Source organism: Strix aluco, chromosome 20, assembly GCF_031877795.1.
Source record: "Strix aluco isolate bStrAlu1 chromosome 20, bStrAlu1.hap1, whole genome shotgun sequence".
NCBI classification, from domain to species: domain Eukaryota; kingdom Metazoa; phylum Chordata; class Aves; order Strigiformes; family Strigidae; genus Strix; species Strix aluco.
Window position 1 is genome coordinate 9,277,208 of NC_133950.1, and position 17,869 is coordinate 9,295,076.

Sequence of the window (17,869 nt, forward strand, 5' to 3'; positions counted from 1 at the left end):
CTGTTTCTTCTTGCTCACCATTTTCCACTTCCGTGGGCACAGCAGAGGGCAGCGTGCTGGCAGGGACCTGAGCCCCAGAGAGAGCATTTGCTGGTGTCAGAGCCCTCAGCATCCTTTGCTGCAATGACCCCTCTGAGGTTGGCAGACACTGCCCGGCCCCTGCGTTCACTGCCCTTCCAGGGCAGCACCCAGCCCTTGTGCAGGCACCTTGGGAACAGCACATGGGTCTACAGGGAGATTTTGGTTTATTAATGAACATCCTCTGACACCTTCTGCCTTTTTTTTTTTCCTGCAGGGTCTGCAAGGTCCAAGGGTGAGTATTCAAAATCACTTTTTCTGACTAATATTTAAATAAAACAGTTGCTTTTAGCAAATGTAAAGCTGCAGGGTGGCTAATTGTGCATGCAGGGAATGTGCTGAGTACCTGGGGGTACGAATGAGAGCTAAGGAGCAAAGGGCTGGGAACAAGGGGTGCCGCAGGAACGGACCAGGTGCAGACAGATGCACCCAGGGTTGGGAGATGAAGGAAATGAGGCCACCTCCTGTCTCCAGTAGGGTTTGAGGGAGAAGATGCTGTAAAATGTCAAAAATCTGGAGGATTTCAGCAGAGAACAGACTCATGCTGGTGATAACCATGAGAAATGGAAATACAAACTGGAGACATTTCACTAACTGATGCCACTCTGTCTTTAGGGTCCTCCAGGCCCACGAGGACACCCTGGCCCTCCGGTACGTATATGTGGAAAGAGTTCAAAGACGGTGTTGAAAGAAGCTAAAATTATTGCCATGATATTCTCCAGGGGACTGTTCACTCACTGGAAATTATAGCTTAGCCCCATTCCTCGTATGCAAAAATGTGTGTGTGAATGGACTAGTGTTTCTTGCGCTTTAGCCCAAACCATCTCCAAGTATTTTATAGAGACAGCATTGTTGCCTCTCTAACTCGTCTGCATTGAGGGATTCCAGGGGAAAGAGGATTTCAAAAGGACATGACTGAATATCTTTGCAATAGTGACTGCCCATCTTTCTGACTGATGCCCCTTTTTTGCTTTGATTTCTAGGGACCACCAGGAATTCCCGCCTCATTTGTAAGTTGCCATTTTCTGTATGTTTGTTAACGATGCTAATAAGTCATGCAGAGCCAAGGTGCTGCTGGGACATCCAGAAAGAGCTGCTGGGACCCTGAAGACACACACTCAGGTCCAGCAAGAGATGCTGTGTTAGCAGAGCAATGCTTGAATCGCAGCCCTAGACCAAGAAGCTTTACTTGCATCAGGGCATGTTCAGCTTCTAACGACCTCAGTTACCATCTCTTTCATCCCACACTAGCAACAAGACAGCTTTGGGGCAGCTTTCCGGACGCTAATCGACTCGAACACCGCACTCAAGACAGAGGTACGAGGCTGCTTTTGAACTCACTGGTCTTGGCTGGAGCTGGAGGCTGGGAACGGTCACAGCGTTGCTTGTTCTTTCTGTGCGCTTAAAGTTTATACACACGAAGCTCTGATTTGTCACTGTTCTTGTGAAGTATCGGGGGTTTATGCAAGCAAAGATCGAGTTAAAGAATTCGGTTTGGTGGTGTTACTAATTTGTGAAGCTTCAGACCTCATGACTTTGCCATCGTGACTTTTCCAGCTCTTCAGAGATGTCCCGTAGGGCAGTGCAAGGGCTGTAGCTTGCTGGGTCCCAGCCAGCACAGCCTGCCTTTGACTCACTGAGTTTTCCCACAGATAAAGCAGAAGAAATCCCTGTGGTTACAGAACATGGTGCCCCCCAAGGCCCATCTGACCTTGCCTCCTTTTTGCTCCAGGGTTACCAACATCCAGACCTTCTCATGCTGGACCACGGAGGGGAGATCTTTAAGACTCTACACTACCTCAGCAACCTCATTCAGAGCATCAAAAGACCCCTGGGAACCAAGGAAAACCCTGCACGCATCTGTCGAGACCTCATGAACTGTGAACAGAAGATGAACGATGGTAGGAAGCCCTGAGTGTCCCAAGGCTGCATCCTCCATAGGGCCATTTCACATGGCCCAGACTGGTCTCCTTCCCTGGGACCAGTAACGCAGAAGTCAAAACTTTCTTCTTCTCATTCACAGAAAAAGTTAAGTGTCCTTGTTAATCCCCAAATCCTCCATTTCTTTAGGTACCTACTGGATTGACCCAAATCTTGGCTGTTCCTCAGACACCATACAGGTCATCTGTAACTTCACCAATGGTGGGCAGACATGTCTCAGCCCCATCACCGTCTCCAAGGTACACACAGCTCAACCCCAGCACAGCATTTCCCAGACTACTATTACAAAATATTTACCCAGGGGTGTGTTGTTCCGGGACACTGGATGGTGACCGCTATGACACAGCATGCTGGTTTCTCCTCCAGACAGTTAATGTAGCTGTAACGTTCAGAACAGCTCTTGTGCAGTTAAAAGCTTACCTAAGACTGTTATTGACTCTTGTTGAGACAAAGCAGTATGTTTCTAGCAATGTTTAATTAAGGTCATAATAGAGGCCAGTAATTTTGCAAACATGCTGCTCCCAAATGCTTTGTTGAATTAACTTATGTTCAGGTCACTCTTGCATTTTGTTTTCTGCTACCTGAAAAAGTGAGGTCAGCTTAAATATACAAGTTGCCAGTGAAGTTAATGCTACAGGATTTTTCTTGAAGGAAGCACCTGTGCCAAAAATACCAATAACAATATTTGGGTTCATCTGCAGATGAACTAGAACCTGCTGCTTTGCAGAAGCATGCATTGAATTCAAAGTTTATGTTATTTTCCTCCTACTTAAGGACCTGACAGTTTGTTCTGAAAAACAAAGGACCTGCTGTGTCCCCGTGAAAACTTTCCAGGTTGACTTGGCATCTGGCCCTTACACCCATACGCCAGATCCAGGTCTGGACGTCCGTGCAAGGCCACCTCCAGACTGAAGCAGAGTGCAGGGCCCACCTTTGCTGCTGCATCTTGCACCAACCCTGCCGCGAGCTCCCCCCGGCCCCGCTGCAGGGGTACGTCCTAACATCTCTGTCACCTTCACAGCTGGATTTTGACATCGGTAGAGTCCAGATGAACTTCCTCCGCCTCCTGAGCTCAGAGGTGGTGCAGCACATCACCATCCACTGCCTGAATACCTCCGTCTGGCGGGAAGGCTCATCCGAGAAACCTTCAGATAAAGCCGTGCGCTTCAGGGCCTGGAACGGACAGATGTTTGAGGCAGATGGGCAGCTCAGACCAGAAGTGGCAGCTGATGATTGCAAGGTCTGTTGCTACGAAAGAGGGGAGGGGTGGAAAGAAATGCCAGGCTGAACCCACTCGGGGCACAGGACAAGGCTGAGTCATACCTGTGCTTCTTAGTCCACAAAAAAAAAGGGGAGAAGGGTCTAGTTTACCTGTTCACCACTTTAATTTTCCAGTCCAGGGTGCTACAGCAGCTCCTGTTAAGTAGATGGCCTTCAAACAGAAAGCAAAAAATTAAATTCCAAAGTTACACGCTGCGTGTAGCAGCAGTCTAATGGCAGAAGGGGCAATTGCCACCTGAAGGCGGTGACCGATGGCACACCAAGTCATCAGTAGCCGTGTCTGCGTTTTGGGTTCACTGCATTAGGAGTCTGTGTTTGGTGATATTGTTTCAAGCTCAGGTTCCACCAACTTCACCTGGATAAGGGATTCCCCAAAATGCTTTCTAAACCTCACCCCAGACCTGCTCAGCCCAAAGGGCAGTCCCTTGTCTCACACAGGGCTTTTCAAGCTTGTCCCTTGGTGAAGCACATTCCTTTCCAGCCGGATTCGTCCCCCCGTTAAAGAGCTTTTTCTCTGTCCCTCCTCCCTGCACAGATCAAGGATGGACGCTGGCATCGGACTCTCTTTTCGTTTCGGACACAGGACCCTCAGCAGCTGCCAATTGTCAACATCTACAACCTTCCCCCATCCGAGCCAGGAAAGCAATATCACCTCGAGGTCGGCCCCGTGTGCTTCCTTTGAACAAAGCCATCAAAAGCGGGCTCCAAGGCTTTGACCCCGTGTTTGGCCTATGTCTTCACACAGGCTCTCCCACCTCTCTGCAGCAAGGACAGCTGGGCTGTATCTTTTGGGTCAACTCTTGCTCTAGCCTTTGGCTCAAGGTCTCAAAGAACCCGTGATCTACTGAACTCAGCAGATTGTTGGAAGGAGGGATAACAAGGACGTAGGGGAAGCGGGTATCAGTCGGGACGTGAACAGTGAAAAGGGATCAGGGGACTAGATGTTGCAAGCGGTTCCACACACAAAGCTTTTTCCATGACCAAAGAAAATATTGAGAGAAACCTCAAGCAACTTGCAGCGTGTGGGTTTTTTTGGTTTTTTTTCCCCTCCCCATTTTGTCTTACCTGGTGCCTGAGTTACCAAATGTTCTTTCCATTGAAAAGTAATTAAAAGATAGAGCTTCCCTCTCAGAGCTTGTCGCCTTCTGGATGGCCACGTGCTGCATCAGGTCTCCCAGGCGGAGCTGCAAGTTGAATCTGGCTGCTCTGTGTACCGGAAGCATTTTGATGTGCAATATTAGAAGAAACAAAATATATATATTATATTATTTAAAGCAAAAAGAAAAAAAGAAAAAAAAAACAGAAAAAAAAAACTTAAGTTCCTCCTTCCATGTGTGAGTTTAATCAACATCCCTTCTCATGCGTGGTGTTGGGGTAGGGGAGAGTCCCGAAGCCAAGAGGGGGGAATGGAAGGAGGAGAGGGGAAGAGATTGGTGCTAAAATAGAGAGAGGGTGGGCTCGTCTGATTTGTTTCTACCTCTCACTGTGAAATCTCTGGTGCTCTTTAAAAAGTGTGTTATTTTATATATATGACTTTAAACTATTTAAGGTTGTGAAGGTGCTACAGTGTCTTGCCACAGACCCAAAAAAAAAGCCCCTAGGACCAGCTCTCTAGGAAGAGAGGAGGTCATCATCTACAGGTAAATCGGAGAAACAGTCACCTTTAAAGGGATCTTTAATCGCCGTGGATGTCAGTTGTGCGCGACAATTCAAACCGTGTCCAAAATAACTTACAGCATATTTTAAAAGCAAATTTGCTTTTTTTTTTTTTTTTTTCGTTAATCAGCACCTCACTGCTTTGGGAGGGGAGTGAGGGATACAGCTCATCTGGAAGCACTGAGCCTCAGAGAGCGCTATTTTTGAGTCGGTTGTCATGTAACTAGTTTTGCTGTAGTCGCGTTGGCCACACGTCCGTGCCGGCTTGCGTGTGCAGTGATTCCCTGGTCTAAGCTCGTATTTAAACCCAGCTCTGCAACCCTTCTGTCTGGCCCCTCTGTCAAGACTGACATGATGGTACCTTGTTTCAGAACCCAGCCGGGTTTGGAGGGGTTTTGTTTTGTTAAGTTTTGTAGAAATTTAGTCTCTATATGTAAATTTGGAGGATTTTTTTTTTTTTAAAGAGGATAATTATGGTAATCTTTAATTCTATATAAGGAATAATATTGATGTAATCGGAGCTGTACTGTATCGGAAATGCTTCAGTGCCTGTTTGGAGTTTTCATGTCTCATGTGGACTATGGATTTTATTTTTTTGAGGAAAAAAAAAAAATTATATGTGAGTCTCTCTTTGTGTATTCTTTTTTTTTTTTTACTACTGCCTGCTGGTTGGTTTCCAACAACCATCAGAAAAGGTTAACAAGATCTGTCCCAGATACCTCACCCTCCACGCAGCCCTGCCTCTGCTCAGAAATACCTCACCCCTGCACGGGGCCGGCTCGCCCCAGCACCCCCAGGCCAAAATCACCATCGCTCATCGCCCGCTTGCTGCCTTCCCCTGCACACACACCCCCACACTCCTGGGTTTCTCGCTCTCTCGTCCTCTTGCCATCGGTTTTGTGTGTTTTCTTGAGGTTGGAGTTACCATTTGTTCTCATTAAAGCTTTCTTCCTTCTCTTTTTTTTTTTTTTTTTTGGCTTTAAATAAATATTTAAAACTGAGGCAATGAAATGGGACTGGTATGTTTTTTTCATGGGAAACTAAATGGGCAGGAGGTGCTCAGGGATGATGATGTTGGTGTGAGAGCCCAGAGACCCCCCCCAAGTGACCCGGGGAGCCCAACCCACACCCCAAGACCATTCCTCTGGTGCTGGTCACAGCATGACCTGCCCACCCCTCAGCATGATGCTAAATGCACCACAGGGCTGAGGTCCCGATGGCTCCCTACTGCTGTGCATCACCCCACCACCCCCATGCTTCATCCATGTCCTCATCCTGACACAAGAAGAAAAGAAAAAGGAAAAAAAAAGGGGGGGAAATAGGAAAAAAGGGGGAAAAAGGGGGAAAAAGGGGGAAAGGGGGAAAGGGGGAAAGGGGGAAAGGGGGAAAGGGGGAAAGGGGGAAAGGGGGAAAGGGGGAAAGGGGGAAAGGGGGAAAGGGGGAAAGGGGGAAAGGGGGAAAGGGGGAAAGGGGGAAAGGGGGAAAGAAAAAGAGCTGAGCTGGTCTTTTTCATTGCTGAAGCCCAAATCCCATCTCAGTTGCTCCAAGATGACTTTGAAATCCAACTTCTTGCTTAGGAGGTCTCCTGGCCCCAGCCCAGGCTCAGACTAAAACCTCTGCTGCCATAAGCAGCGTGGACACTGGAGACAGCGGCCAAGTCCCTGGGGGCCTGAGCCAGGGGAGGGGGACAGAGGGGTGACCCCCAGACACACCCCGTCACACTACGCTGCAGGAGCTGCCTCGGCTGGTCCCGGGTTGCGTCAGGGGCAGCGGGAAGGGGCCAGGCTGTGTTTGCTCACCCTGCACTGCACCCGCTTCCCGGCAGCAGCTGGAGGGGCTGAGGGACCCCCCCGGGCACGGCGGGGTTCCGGGTGACGGCGCCAGGTCAGCTTTGGCAGTGCGTTAGAAACTGGCTCGTTGGGGTTGACCGTCTCTCACGTGAGCCAGCTGTTCCTGAAACATGTTGCTTGTGGCCAGGGAAAAAGCAAACATTTAATAAGTAAATCAATGCACTTAATTATGAAGCCAAAATTGGAGGAGATATAAGACACTGGTAAATAGAAAGGTCCTGCAGTTAAAGATGTTATTTAGAGCCCACTGCACGAGTTGTTCCCCTGCCCCCCAGTCAGGCTTTATTAAACAACTCCCTGTCTCTACCAGTTATTTTAGATCCCTTAAAATAATCAGCTATATATGCTATCAGCATCCACAACCCAAAGGTCACTTTATCACTGCAAGTCTTGCCTCAGACAAGCCACAAGTAACAAAAGCCACAAGGCTACAGGCACTCAAGAGGGACCTGAGCTGGAAAGGGCAAAACCCCCAGATTTCATGGCTTAAGGGATCGCACTGAGCTGCTGTAGGGCTGGCTCAGGCACCTGGGCAGAACAGTGGCACCACTGGGGAAGAGGAAGGAGATGATGGGTGCTTGGGTTTTTTGTTTTGTTTTCAAATGGTGCGGCTTATCACTGAAACATAGAACAGTTTGTGTTGGGAGGGACCTTAAAGATCATCCAGTCCCACCCCCCTGCCACAGGCACCACCTTCCACTAGCCCAGGTTGCCCAAAGCCCCGTCCAACCTGGCCTTGAACCCTTCCAGGGAGGGGGCAGCCACAGCTTCTCTGGGCAACCTGTGCCAGGGCCTCACCACCCTCACAGGGAAGAATTTCTTCTTTATATCTAATCTAAATCTATCCTCTTTCAGTATAAAACTGCTACCTGTCATCCTATCCCTACACCCCCCTGATCAAGGGTCCGTCCCACCTTTCCCGTAGCCCCTTTCAGTCCTGGGAGGCTGCTCTAAGGTCTCCCTGGATCCTTCTCTTCTCCAACTGAACCCCCCCAACTCTCTCAGCCTGTCCTCACAGGGGAGGTGCTCCAGCCCCCCAAGCAGCTTTGTGGCCTCCTCTGGACCCGCTTGAGCGGGTCCCTGTCGTTCCTGTGCCGAGAGCACCCAGCCTGTACGGAACCTAACCCTGCTGTGCACACCCACCTGCAGCGCCAGGTTGTGGCCCCATCCCCAGCAGCATCCATGGGGCTCCCTCCCACATCCCCCCCGCCCTGAGCACACGTGAACCCCAGCGCCAGCCCCGTGCCCTGGTGAGGAGCGAGGCCAGCGCAGCCCCAGGTGAGCAGCCGCCACCCAACCATCGCCGCGGGGATTGATCTGCCCTGTGGAGGAAAGCCACGTCCAGGTGCCATTCGATGACCCCGAGAGGCCTCCAAACACACCTGGAGCCAGCCAAGCGCTTCGCCAGGCACCCGCAAAATTAATTGCAGTTTCCGAGAACAAAAGCCTGTGTTGGTAAAACATGGGGTTGTTTGGGGGTTTTTTTCCCTATCCTTTCTGCTGAAGAAATCCAAGCTTTTGCAAGTTTCATTTCCTCCACCTGCTATTGCTTCATGCCTGAGCAAACAGTCCAGCGGCTGAACAAGCACATCGGGGCTGGGGACATCCAGCTTTGCAGGCGGCCGTATATAAGGGACAGAGCTGAGCCACGTCCCGCCAGAGCAGGAGCCTCCTCTCGGCCAGCCAGGCAATGCTGGCCTCCCTCACCCTCCTCCTGGGGCTGCCGCTCGCCCTCGCTGCCGAGCCCCCCACCTGCGCCCCACTCATCCCGGTCACCCTCAACAATGACACCATCTCTGGGGTAAGACCTGCCCTCAGCTGGGGCTCCTCTCCTTGCCTTTCCTATCAGCATCACTAGCCGTTACGGGTCCAGGAAGAGATTATATGAAGCCAATCAGCAGCTCAATGCTTATCTCACTGCCTGTCCATGCTTATTTTCCTAAAAAAAAATCAAGACTGCTGCACAGGAGCATGGGGAAGGGGTGAAGCCTTGAAGCTGTGCACCCATAATCCCATGAGCAGGTGCTTTTGGGGGGCTCCTGATGTCATCTCCCTGTGCAAACCAGGCTGGGTAGCACCATCCCCAGTGCTTCGCTACTATTTTAAGTCCTTCAAGTGACGGGGACTCAGGTCACGAGTCTCCATCCACAAAACCCTTCACTGCATAAACAGTATTTAGTCCCTTGGGGACATTTAATGGAGGAAAGCACTGAGAGCCAGGCACAGAGCAGGAGGGACATGACCGCAGGAACAAGCTGGCTATCCTGGGAGCTGGAGCATCGCCTTAGCGGGGAGGAGATGAAACCAAGAGCCCCTACCTGGCCTGGATCCTGCCCGGGGCTGTCACTTACTGGGGTGCTCATGGCCACGGGACAGCGGGGCACAGCGTCTGCTTTTACTCATATGATGCCCATGGGTGAACCCTGCATGGCCCTCCCCAACCCTTCCCTGCTCCCCTCCTCTCTGCAGATCCTGGGACAGTGGGTCTACATCGCCGGAGCCTCCAAGTACGTGCCTCACCAGGCAGAGCTGAAGGCAGTGAAACACGCAGTTTTTTCCTTCTCTCCTGGCAGCCACGAGGACGAGCTCAACGTCACTGAAACCATGAGAATGTAAGGATGGGGATTCACCCCCTCACACAGCTCCCCCATCCCTGGGGGTATTTCAACCCACTGGTGCCATCCTCTGGGCTAAGCCACCCCCAGAGATTTGAGGCTGGAGAGCAGCTACGCCAAATTTATTTAAGCTCTGCAGCCTGGCTTGAGTTCTGAATCTTTCAGGTTTGGTTGGGGTGGTTTGGGGGGGTGGGTATTTGTTCCATCTGACCTCTCTGCCCCGCAGAAATGAGACATGCATCACGAAGAACACCAGCAATATCCACATCTTCCGGCACAACTCCACTCTGGTGCACGGTAAAGCCCCGGGCACAGCGCGGGAACGGGATGGGGGGGCACCGCAGCCGCACCTTGCACCCTCCCGCTTCTGCACCCCAGTATTTGGCACCCTGACCCCCTGGCACCAGGCCCTTTTACACCTAAAAATATGTTCTTGGAGGTGGGGGGGATGGAAAGTTCTTCCACCCCATGCAATGGGTATGGCAGCGCTGTGGGACCACTGGGATGAGTCTCCCGGGATAAGGGGGCTGAGCAGCCCCCGCCGCGCTGCCAGCTCTGTCGGGACTAAGCCCCAGCACGGGGTGACACTCGCCAATGGGGAACCCCGCTCTCCCTGTGCATTCCAGTCGATGACCAGGTGTCTTCCACGGCCCAACTGATCCAAAGTGACAAGAACTTGTTCATCCTGAAGCACCTCAACAACAACTTCCCGGGGCTGAGCCTCTCAGGTGAGTGGATGCTGCCCCAGATCCATGGGGCATGTCCCTGCCTGGAGACACATTGATGGGCACAGGCATCCCCAGCCCTTGCAGGCAGGGCAAAAAGCCCCTTTTTTCCCCGATACGGAGAGGGGAAAGATGTGGGCGGGCAGGCAGCAAGCTCCCCATCCACACTACGGGGACCACCAAGGAGCAAAACACTCCCTAAAACTCCCTTTTTTTCTCCCCCGTCTCCTACCACCCCATTTCTCTGACAGCACGGACACCCAATGTGAGCAAGGAGCACCTTGAGGAGTTCAAAGCCCACCTGCACTGCCTGGGCTTTGGAGAGGAGGAGATCTTCTACACTTCCGAAAAGGTACAAACCCCTCCCCGCTCAAGCCCCAGCCCAGGCCAGCTCCTGCCACCGGCTGGAATGAGGGTCTGGGGGGGTGTAAGATCAGTTCCGCACCGTGGCTGCCCCTCTGTGCATCCCCTCTCCTCCCCACACATCCACCCCAGCTGTTCCTGGGTCTTTGGGTGATTTGGGGGCAAGGGGACACCAAGGGCAGCTCTCCCCCCACTCCTGCAGGATGCCTGTCCCTTGCCTGGGGACAAGACTGGCGAAGGCAGCGCGGAGCAGCAGCTGGAGTAACCCCCGCGGGCCGGGTCAGCCGCTCCATCCTCATCCTCCTCCAGCCCCTCCATGGGCACATCCCGGCCCTGGCCGGGCTCAGCTCAGCCTCAGGACTTTCTATCGAGGTTTTTTCCTCCCATATGAAACATTCAGTTTACTTGTACTTGCCCGGACTTAAAATAAACCCCTTGTGTTACAACTGTCTGCCACTCCTGCTGCACCCTTGCCAGGACTGTGGGCAGGACCCCTCCTGCCTGCTCTGCCCGTGATGCCACATCTCCAAACCCACCGAGAGGGGTGAAAAGCCCCAGACAAAACCCCACCAGGGCCAAGTGTGGCAGCAGGCATGGAGATGCTCATCCCTCCTGCCAGCTCCACAATGGCATGGGACCATCCTGGCCACCCCACCCAGCGGGTCCCCTCCAGCCACGAGGCAACAGGACGTGAGCACCCACCCATCAGCCTCGACCCCACAGGGAGATGCACAAACCTGCCAACCCCCTCGGGTCTCCTCCGTCATGACTCAAACCAGTCAAGGTGCTTTTAGCACCTGAACATCCCACCCTGAATTTTCAAGCCAAATCCCACAAGTCTCACCTGCACCGGGGGCTGGCGCAGGGGTCACAGCAGGGTGAGGTGACACAGGGTGACATCGCACCTTCCCCAGGTGTCTCTGAGCAGGGGAAGGAAGGGAGGATGGGAAAAACCATCACCCAGGGCCAGACAGAGGGACCTGGGGAGGCTCCACTACCAGAGAGGAAAAAGCAAAGAGAAATAAAGCCAGAAAAGCAGGTCCTGCCCTGCCCAGCAGCATGGGGATGGCAGTGGGACAGGAGGTGACCTCCTGCGGCCCCTTCACCCCCATTTTTATGGCCTGATTTGGCAAGGACAGCAAAAACACCTTCTCTTCTCTTTGAAGCCCCGCCGGGCTTTGCCAGAGGACAGAGGAGGGCTGTGTGGTGCCTCATTAGCGGAGCAAGAGGGGGGGAAAAATGGGCAAATTTGGGGCAGATTTCGGTTTTAAATGCATCAAGTGCATTGCCCCATCACCTCCAGCCATGCCCACAGCCACCAATGCTCGCTGCCGGTGTCCGCAGTCAAGTGCCAAGCTCAGTGCCAGGCACGTGGCCCCTCTCTGGGCAGCGTCCCCAAAAGGTGCTGGTTGCGTCACCAGCGCAGACCCAGCAGCCCTGGCACGTCCTGTTCCCTCCCCGCGGGGCTGCAAAAGCAAACGGCCGAGCGAGCGTGACCGTCTGTCCGCGGCTTCGCTCGCTCCTGGCTTTGGGGCAGCCATGGCCACGGTCGGGGTCGCCGCCATCCTCGGCCTCGCGGCGCTGCTGCCCACAGCCGGGGTCCCCTGCGGAGCCCCGCGCCCGGACAACACCACAGCATCACAGGTAGGAGAAACCTGAGCCCCGAGGGGCTGCCCCACTCCTGCAATGAGTTTGTGGGTGCTCTGCTAAGCCTCCCTGTCCCCTGGGAAAGGGGGGAATCCCTCCCTTGCCCCCCGGCATATCTGCTGAGGCACCCCTCTGCAAAACATCCGCAACAAACGGGAAATATTGACTTTCCAAAACACCTCGAATTTTCTCACGGTAAGTCCCAAAGGCGACCTCGAAACAAGGGGGAGGCTGGCTGGGTATTGTCGGTGCCAATCCCCGATGGCAGCACAGGGCTGTCCTGGCCCCGCTGCACGGCACAGGGGCGCCGGAGCCAACGCCAACACCATTTCCCAATCCCCACATTCACCTTTTTTTTTTCCCCCCGGGCATTTGCACGGGTTTCATTTTGGTGCTGTCAGTGACCCAGTGCAAGAGGGAGAACTAGCAGAGGCCTGAGGTCACAAATAACAATTTTACCCCAGAGAGGATAGAAAGCTCTTCCCCAAAGCTCCCCCTGCAAACCCAAACACTCTCACTGCTGTGTCCCTCTCTCCCCATAGCTGCTGGGGACGTGGCTGTATGTGGCCGGGGCTGCCCAGTTCCCCCAGCACCTCCTGGAGATGCTGCTCATCGACCACGGCCACCTCCTCGTGGAGCCCCGCGCCAGCGAGCAGGAGCTGCTCCTCACCCAGCACGTGGCCGTGTAAGACGCAGCCCTCGGCTGGCTCTGCCCCAGCCCATCTCCTCCCGCGTGCTGCAGCCATTTCAGCACAAGATATGAGCACGGTTTCAGACTGGTTTTCTCAAGGAGAGAGTCTCTCCTGGTCGCTCCATGCATGCTATCCCATCCCCTCTCTTCCTCCCCCCTTATTTATTTCAACAGCCGCCGGGTTTAGGGGAATTTTGCAGGTCTGGCAGGTACCAAGCCCTGCAGGCGTGGATGCTGCAGGACACAGGCAAGGAGAAGACCTCTCCAGAGGAGAAGACCTTTGCAGAGGTCCCTGCGCCACAGCTGCTAACTGCCGAGCATGGAAAGCTGTTTCCTCCCCAGGGTCAGACGTTAAGGGGATGAATTTTTCTGTGCCAACGCAAGCAGGTCTTTGCAGTTTCAGTTATTTCGGGGTGGAAAATATCTTGCCACCAAGGAGCCAGGACAAGGCTGAGACCACAAGCTGCGGGTGGAGGTCAGACAAATGCAGGGGAGAAATGGCTTAATTTTAACAGTGAGAGCAATTAACTCTGCAGAGGAGCTGGCACTGTCAGGTTCCCATCCCACAGCCAGGGGCACATGCCCCATGCGGTGCCAGGGCCAGGGCCAGAGCCTTGCTGGCCCTTTCCAGCCCGCAGTGGGGGTCTCCTCTCTCCTTCCCCATGTCACCCATTTCCCCCTCTCTCTCCAGGGGGGACCAATGCCTCACCAACAACTCCACCTACTTCGAAATCACCGCCGGTAACACCACGCTGGTGAAGCACGGTGAGCAGCGCTGGCCGGCGCAGCCGTCGGGGTTATCACCCAGTTTGTTTTTTGGATGGGCTGAGACACGCAAAGGGCCCATGTCCATGTTTTACATCATCTGACACATTTTATTCTCGGGTTGCTTTGTCCATTTGAAGCCTCGGTGGACTCCAAACGGCTCCCCAGAGCTGGAGACACTCTGGGTTGGCCCCACTCCTGGGACACCCCAGGAATTGCAGCCCCACACTAAACCCCATGAAGCAACACCATGCCAGGAGCAAGGAGCAAACCTGCTCCCACTGCAAGGAAGGACACTGCCTCATTTGTAAAGTTATTTCACAATCCTTCTGGGAGAGGAGGGGAACATTTATGGCAGGTTTCAGCTCTGAAATTGTTTCCTGGAAGTGGGGTGAGCCATTTAGGGTGGGAATTGCGAACCCCTCGAGACACAGTTTGCACTGACCCAGCCACGACAGCATCGCTGCGAGCAGGGGACAGTTGCTCCACATTTCTGCAGCCCCCCAAGCTGTGGGGTCAGGCACCTGGGGCCAGGCAGACCCACTCACACCCCGAGCACCAGCGAGCTGCACCACCCAGCACATCACCACAGGAGGACAAGAGCTGGGTGGCTTTGGCTCCTTTACTCCCCAGGCCCACATTTAAGAAATACAATTCAAATAAACCGAGAGCCAAACAACTCGCCCCACGTCAGGACATTTGTCCTCACCCGCTGCTAAAGGCTGGATCCTGGGGGCTGCAGGCATCGCCCGCACCCGGGCTGAGGTTTATGGCTGCTGCAGCACTGAATATCCGAATATCGTGGCTCTTCCCAACCTCGACTCTGTTCTCTTGAAGCCAAGACCCATCAAACCATGGGGACACTGATGAACCTCAGCTCTGAAGACATTTTACTCATCCAGTACCAACTGCAGAGGGAAAGGACGTATTCGGGACTGTATCTCTATGGTATGCAAACTCCACCCTAAAGTAACTTAAAGCTATCACAGGACACCAAAACACGGACATAAAATGATCAGCTAAAACCACGCAACCAACTGCCAACAGTCAGTGATTTTCCCGAGACCGCCGCCCCAGGGGTCACGGGAGTGTTTACAAATCCCATTAGAACCTAAATCTCTTGGCAGAGCAGAAAGAGCAAGTTAAAGACAAAACTCACTTATGCCATAAATATTCAAAGAACAGGAAGCAAATACAATTCCACGTCGATATCGTTGTAAAATCTCAATATTTTCAAGCCAACCATGATTTTTCAGTACTTACCTCCCAGGGCAGAGCACGTGGCTTTGCAGTACAAGCACACAGGCCGAGCCGATCAGATCTACCCACAACCACATAAAGCAGCATTTTAGACCTTGATAACGCTTCCTGTTGCCCTTCTGAGCTGCAAAGCAGTTGCTTAAGAGAGTTTGAAGACACGCATAGAAAACTGCCTCCACATTCAGCTTCCATCCCTCCTGGTGCCCCAGGAGTATCAGACTATCCTGCAACCCCTTAAAGCAGACAGGACGAGAGCCAACGGGGGAGAGGGTTAAAAAAAGTGATGCCCAAGGTTGGTTTTGTTCAGGTGTATTCACCCTGGGGGTGAGAGACCCTGGCAGAGACCACGTCCACTGCAAGCATTGGTGGGAGCACGGGGAAGGGAGGCAGCAAGGGCAGGGATGAGGCACGGAGGGCCGTTCGTATTTAACACATGGCAAATGTTTCTCCTTTTCTAGCCCGAAACCTGAGCGTGAGCACAGCCCACCGGGAAGAGTTCGAGCACCACGCCAAGCGCCTGGGACTGAGTGAAGAGGAGATTGTGTATGCGCCGTGGAAAATGGTACGTGGCTGCTCATGGGCGGGGTGCCAAGACCCTGGGCTATAGCTCCAGCCACCAAACCTGGCTCTTGGAGAGATATTTTCAAGGTGGTAGAAATGATTTAGAGGACTAAATAAATGCAGGCTTGCTTTGACAGCAATTGTTTAAAATAACACACTCCCCTCCCACAGATACATGACTCCCCAAAGCAAACACCTGTACCTGAGCATCTCCAGTGGGAAACATGGTAGCTGCCTGGCTCCCCCTGCCAGGGGGGAGATAGATAAAGCATGGGATTTTTGCCCTGAAATTCCTAATTTTGCCCCCCCACCATAGGCCAAGCTGCTCCCAGGAGCTGCAGCAAGGGGCAGGAGAGGCCGGTGCCCTGGGGTGCAGCACAGCCTGCTTCAGCCAAAGCCACAACCATTTAAACCCCTAAAAACCTCGGGTTGCTTTCAGGTTGAGATTTGCTTTTCTGGCACCCCGAGGTGCTGCGTGATGGGCGGGTACACAGCCCAGCTGGCTGCACGTGAGGTTCAGGAAGATTGCTCAAGCCAGTCTTCCCCCACCCTGGCAGAGGCTCCTTCGGGGCTGGGGTCTGGCCCTGAGCTCCCAGCCTCACAGGACATCAGAACAGAGGCAACACCATCCATTCCCACAAAAACAGACTTTTTCCTTTAGTTTTTCCATCAAAACATCCACTAGACCCAGCCCTAGCCCTAACCCCTGTCACCTGATCTAGGATATTTTATCCTGAAAATGACTCAGTCCCCAAGCCAGCTTGATAGGGCTCCCTTTCACAAAATGAAAAAATATTTTACCTTTTCATGTCCTGTACTGTCCTGGCCGCCTGCTTGTCCACAGCAGGAGACTCTGAGCTTCCAGTGGTGCCCAAAACCCCGCTCCAAGCTGCCAGACCAGACCTGCCAGAGCCCCTGACATCCCCCAGCCTCAAGATGATTCTTTTAGATATATCCCCCACAGGTTCAGGGGAACCAAGGAAGGGGACACAGGCAGAGGTTGAAACCCTCATAGTGGGACAGGGGCAGGGGCAGGTCTCTCCTCCCCATTAGGCAACAGGCAACACCTGGGAGACAAGGCCCAGCTCCCCCAGATGAACAGCTGAATCACATTTAAATTTGGGCAAGACAAATTATGTTTAGAGAAAGCCAAGATGAGTGGAATCAGCCAGAGCTGCTTGTCCTTACAAGCCCTGGTGCAATCACTGTTATCAGAGAAGGGTTTCATGCCCGGCAAGAGGCAGGACACCACATCTGGGGAGTATAATGAAACCGATTAAACAAATGCAGAAAAGATTTTGGGGGCCTCTGTCATCAGGCTGAAAGAGATAGATGTGAACAGAGCACCAGAGCAGAGACCGACGTACCCCTGCGTCAGCCCAAGGCATTAGCAGAGCTTAAGCCACACTAATTCCAAGTGCCTGAGAAGCACGAGCTTTTTACTTATTTCTCAGAAAGTTTCCTTCAGAGCACCTTTCCTTCAGAGCACCCTTGCTGACCCCCCAGCATAGCACAGCTTTACCCCAGAAACCTGGTTTGCTCTTTACAACAGACATGGAAAACGACACCAGCAGCAGCTCCGCACCCAGGCGAGCAGCGTCTGCGACTGGGGCAGCATGAGGAAGCCCGTAGCTTCTCCAGGCCCTCTTAGACTTATAATCAGATAAAAATGAAGAGAAAAATATCTTTTTCTTCAGTAAATTCTCTCCTGCTGGTGCAGTGGTATTTTCATTTATCCCTTTATTGTTGTTTTGGAAGGAGCTGTGTCAAGTGAAAGACGAAAAAGGAAACAGCCCACGCACGGAGCCCGCGGCTGCTGTCACAGCATCCTCCCCCCCTCCGGGTACCCACCAGCCTGGGAGCACCGGTAACTAACGCCACCTTAGGCAATAAATGTCTTGCTCAAACTCGATGCGTTTTTATGCCATGAGGTTGGAGAGCAGGGGTTCGGAAGAGATCAGAAGCGGGGCTTGCAAAAAGAAACCGAACACCCGATTTACCTTGTGTGTCATTCACCTGGGAGGTGGGAAAAGTCAGCCTTGAGCAATGGGGGATCAAAACAAGGTGACACAGGGAGGTTTTTTCAGTGCTGACTCAGTTTGCTCAGCTTCCCACCAAGCTCGCAAGAGAGCTCTACTGAAAAAGCAGTACGAGAGGCTAACCAGAAGAGGGCAATCATTAACTATTTTAAATGAGTGTACCAAGAGAGGCTAGAAACTTTAACTCTACAGTCTGAGGAAGAGGGTGCTTAGCTAGAAGCAACCACCCAACTCCTGACAGCAGCTTGGCTGCCCGAAGTAGCCCAGCTGGGGCAGATGTTCCTGCCCAAACCCTTTAGACTGGGCAAGAGCTCCCAGTGATGTTCATCCACAACAAGATTTGCACCACAGTATAACACTGACAAATTATCCTCCTGCCAGAGAGGGAGGGGGTGCT

At 52.9% G+C, this 17,869-nt stretch overlaps 3 protein-coding genes across 4 annotated transcripts in view; all 3 read left to right on the forward strand.

Annotated features, from left to right (window-relative positions):
• COL27A1 (collagen type XXVII alpha 1 chain) overlaps nucleotides 1-5,578 on the forward strand; it is a 152,445-nt gene extending 146,867 nt beyond the window's left edge. The window contains exons 55-62 of the mRNA XM_074846242.1: nucleotides 296-313; nucleotides 694-729; nucleotides 1,062-1,088; nucleotides 1,330-1,395; nucleotides 1,811-1,979; nucleotides 2,149-2,258; nucleotides 3,041-3,259; nucleotides 3,836-5,578. Of these exons, the coding sequence (XP_074702343.1) occupies nucleotides 296-313; nucleotides 694-729; nucleotides 1,062-1,088; nucleotides 1,330-1,395; nucleotides 1,811-1,979; nucleotides 2,149-2,258; nucleotides 3,041-3,259; nucleotides 3,836-3,982 (792 nt within the window). The 3' untranslated portion in view covers nucleotides 3,983-5,578. The remainder of the gene's footprint in view (nucleotides 1-295; nucleotides 314-693; nucleotides 730-1,061; nucleotides 1,089-1,329; nucleotides 1,396-1,810; nucleotides 1,980-2,148; nucleotides 2,259-3,040; nucleotides 3,260-3,835) is intronic.
• A 2,870-nt stretch (nucleotides 5,579-8,448) lies between these two features.
• LOC141932634 (alpha-1-acid glycoprotein 1-like) lies at nucleotides 8,449-10,955 on the forward strand. The gene is made up of 6 exons (XM_074846478.1): nucleotides 8,449-8,607; nucleotides 9,276-9,418; nucleotides 9,648-9,718; nucleotides 10,048-10,149; nucleotides 10,398-10,498; nucleotides 10,712-10,955. The coding sequence occupies exons 1-6, from the start codon at nucleotides 8,497-8,499 to the stop codon at nucleotides 10,772-10,774; spliced, it is 591 nt and encodes a 196-aa protein (XP_074702579.1). The 5' UTR covers nucleotides 8,449-8,496; the 3' UTR covers nucleotides 10,775-10,955.
• Nucleotides 10,956-11,844: 889 nt separating this feature from the next.
• On the forward strand, nucleotides 11,845-17,340 carry LOC141932556 (alpha-1-acid glycoprotein-like). Of its 2 annotated transcripts, XM_074846266.1 has the most exons (6): nucleotides 11,845-12,153; nucleotides 12,699-12,841; nucleotides 13,539-13,612; nucleotides 14,450-14,560; nucleotides 15,331-15,434; nucleotides 17,192-17,340. In XM_074846266.1, the coding sequence occupies exons 1-6, from the start codon at nucleotides 12,049-12,051 to the stop codon at nucleotides 17,306-17,308; spliced, it is 654 nt and encodes a 217-aa protein (XP_074702367.1). In that variant the 5' UTR covers nucleotides 11,845-12,048; the 3' UTR covers nucleotides 17,309-17,340. The 2 variants fall into 2 exon arrangements, with proteins under 2 accessions (XP_074702367.1, XP_074702366.1); XM_074846265.1 differs by lacking the exon at nucleotides 11,845-12,153 and having other exon boundaries at nucleotides 12,624-13,322.
• Nucleotides 17,341-17,869: the final 529 nt, after the last annotated feature.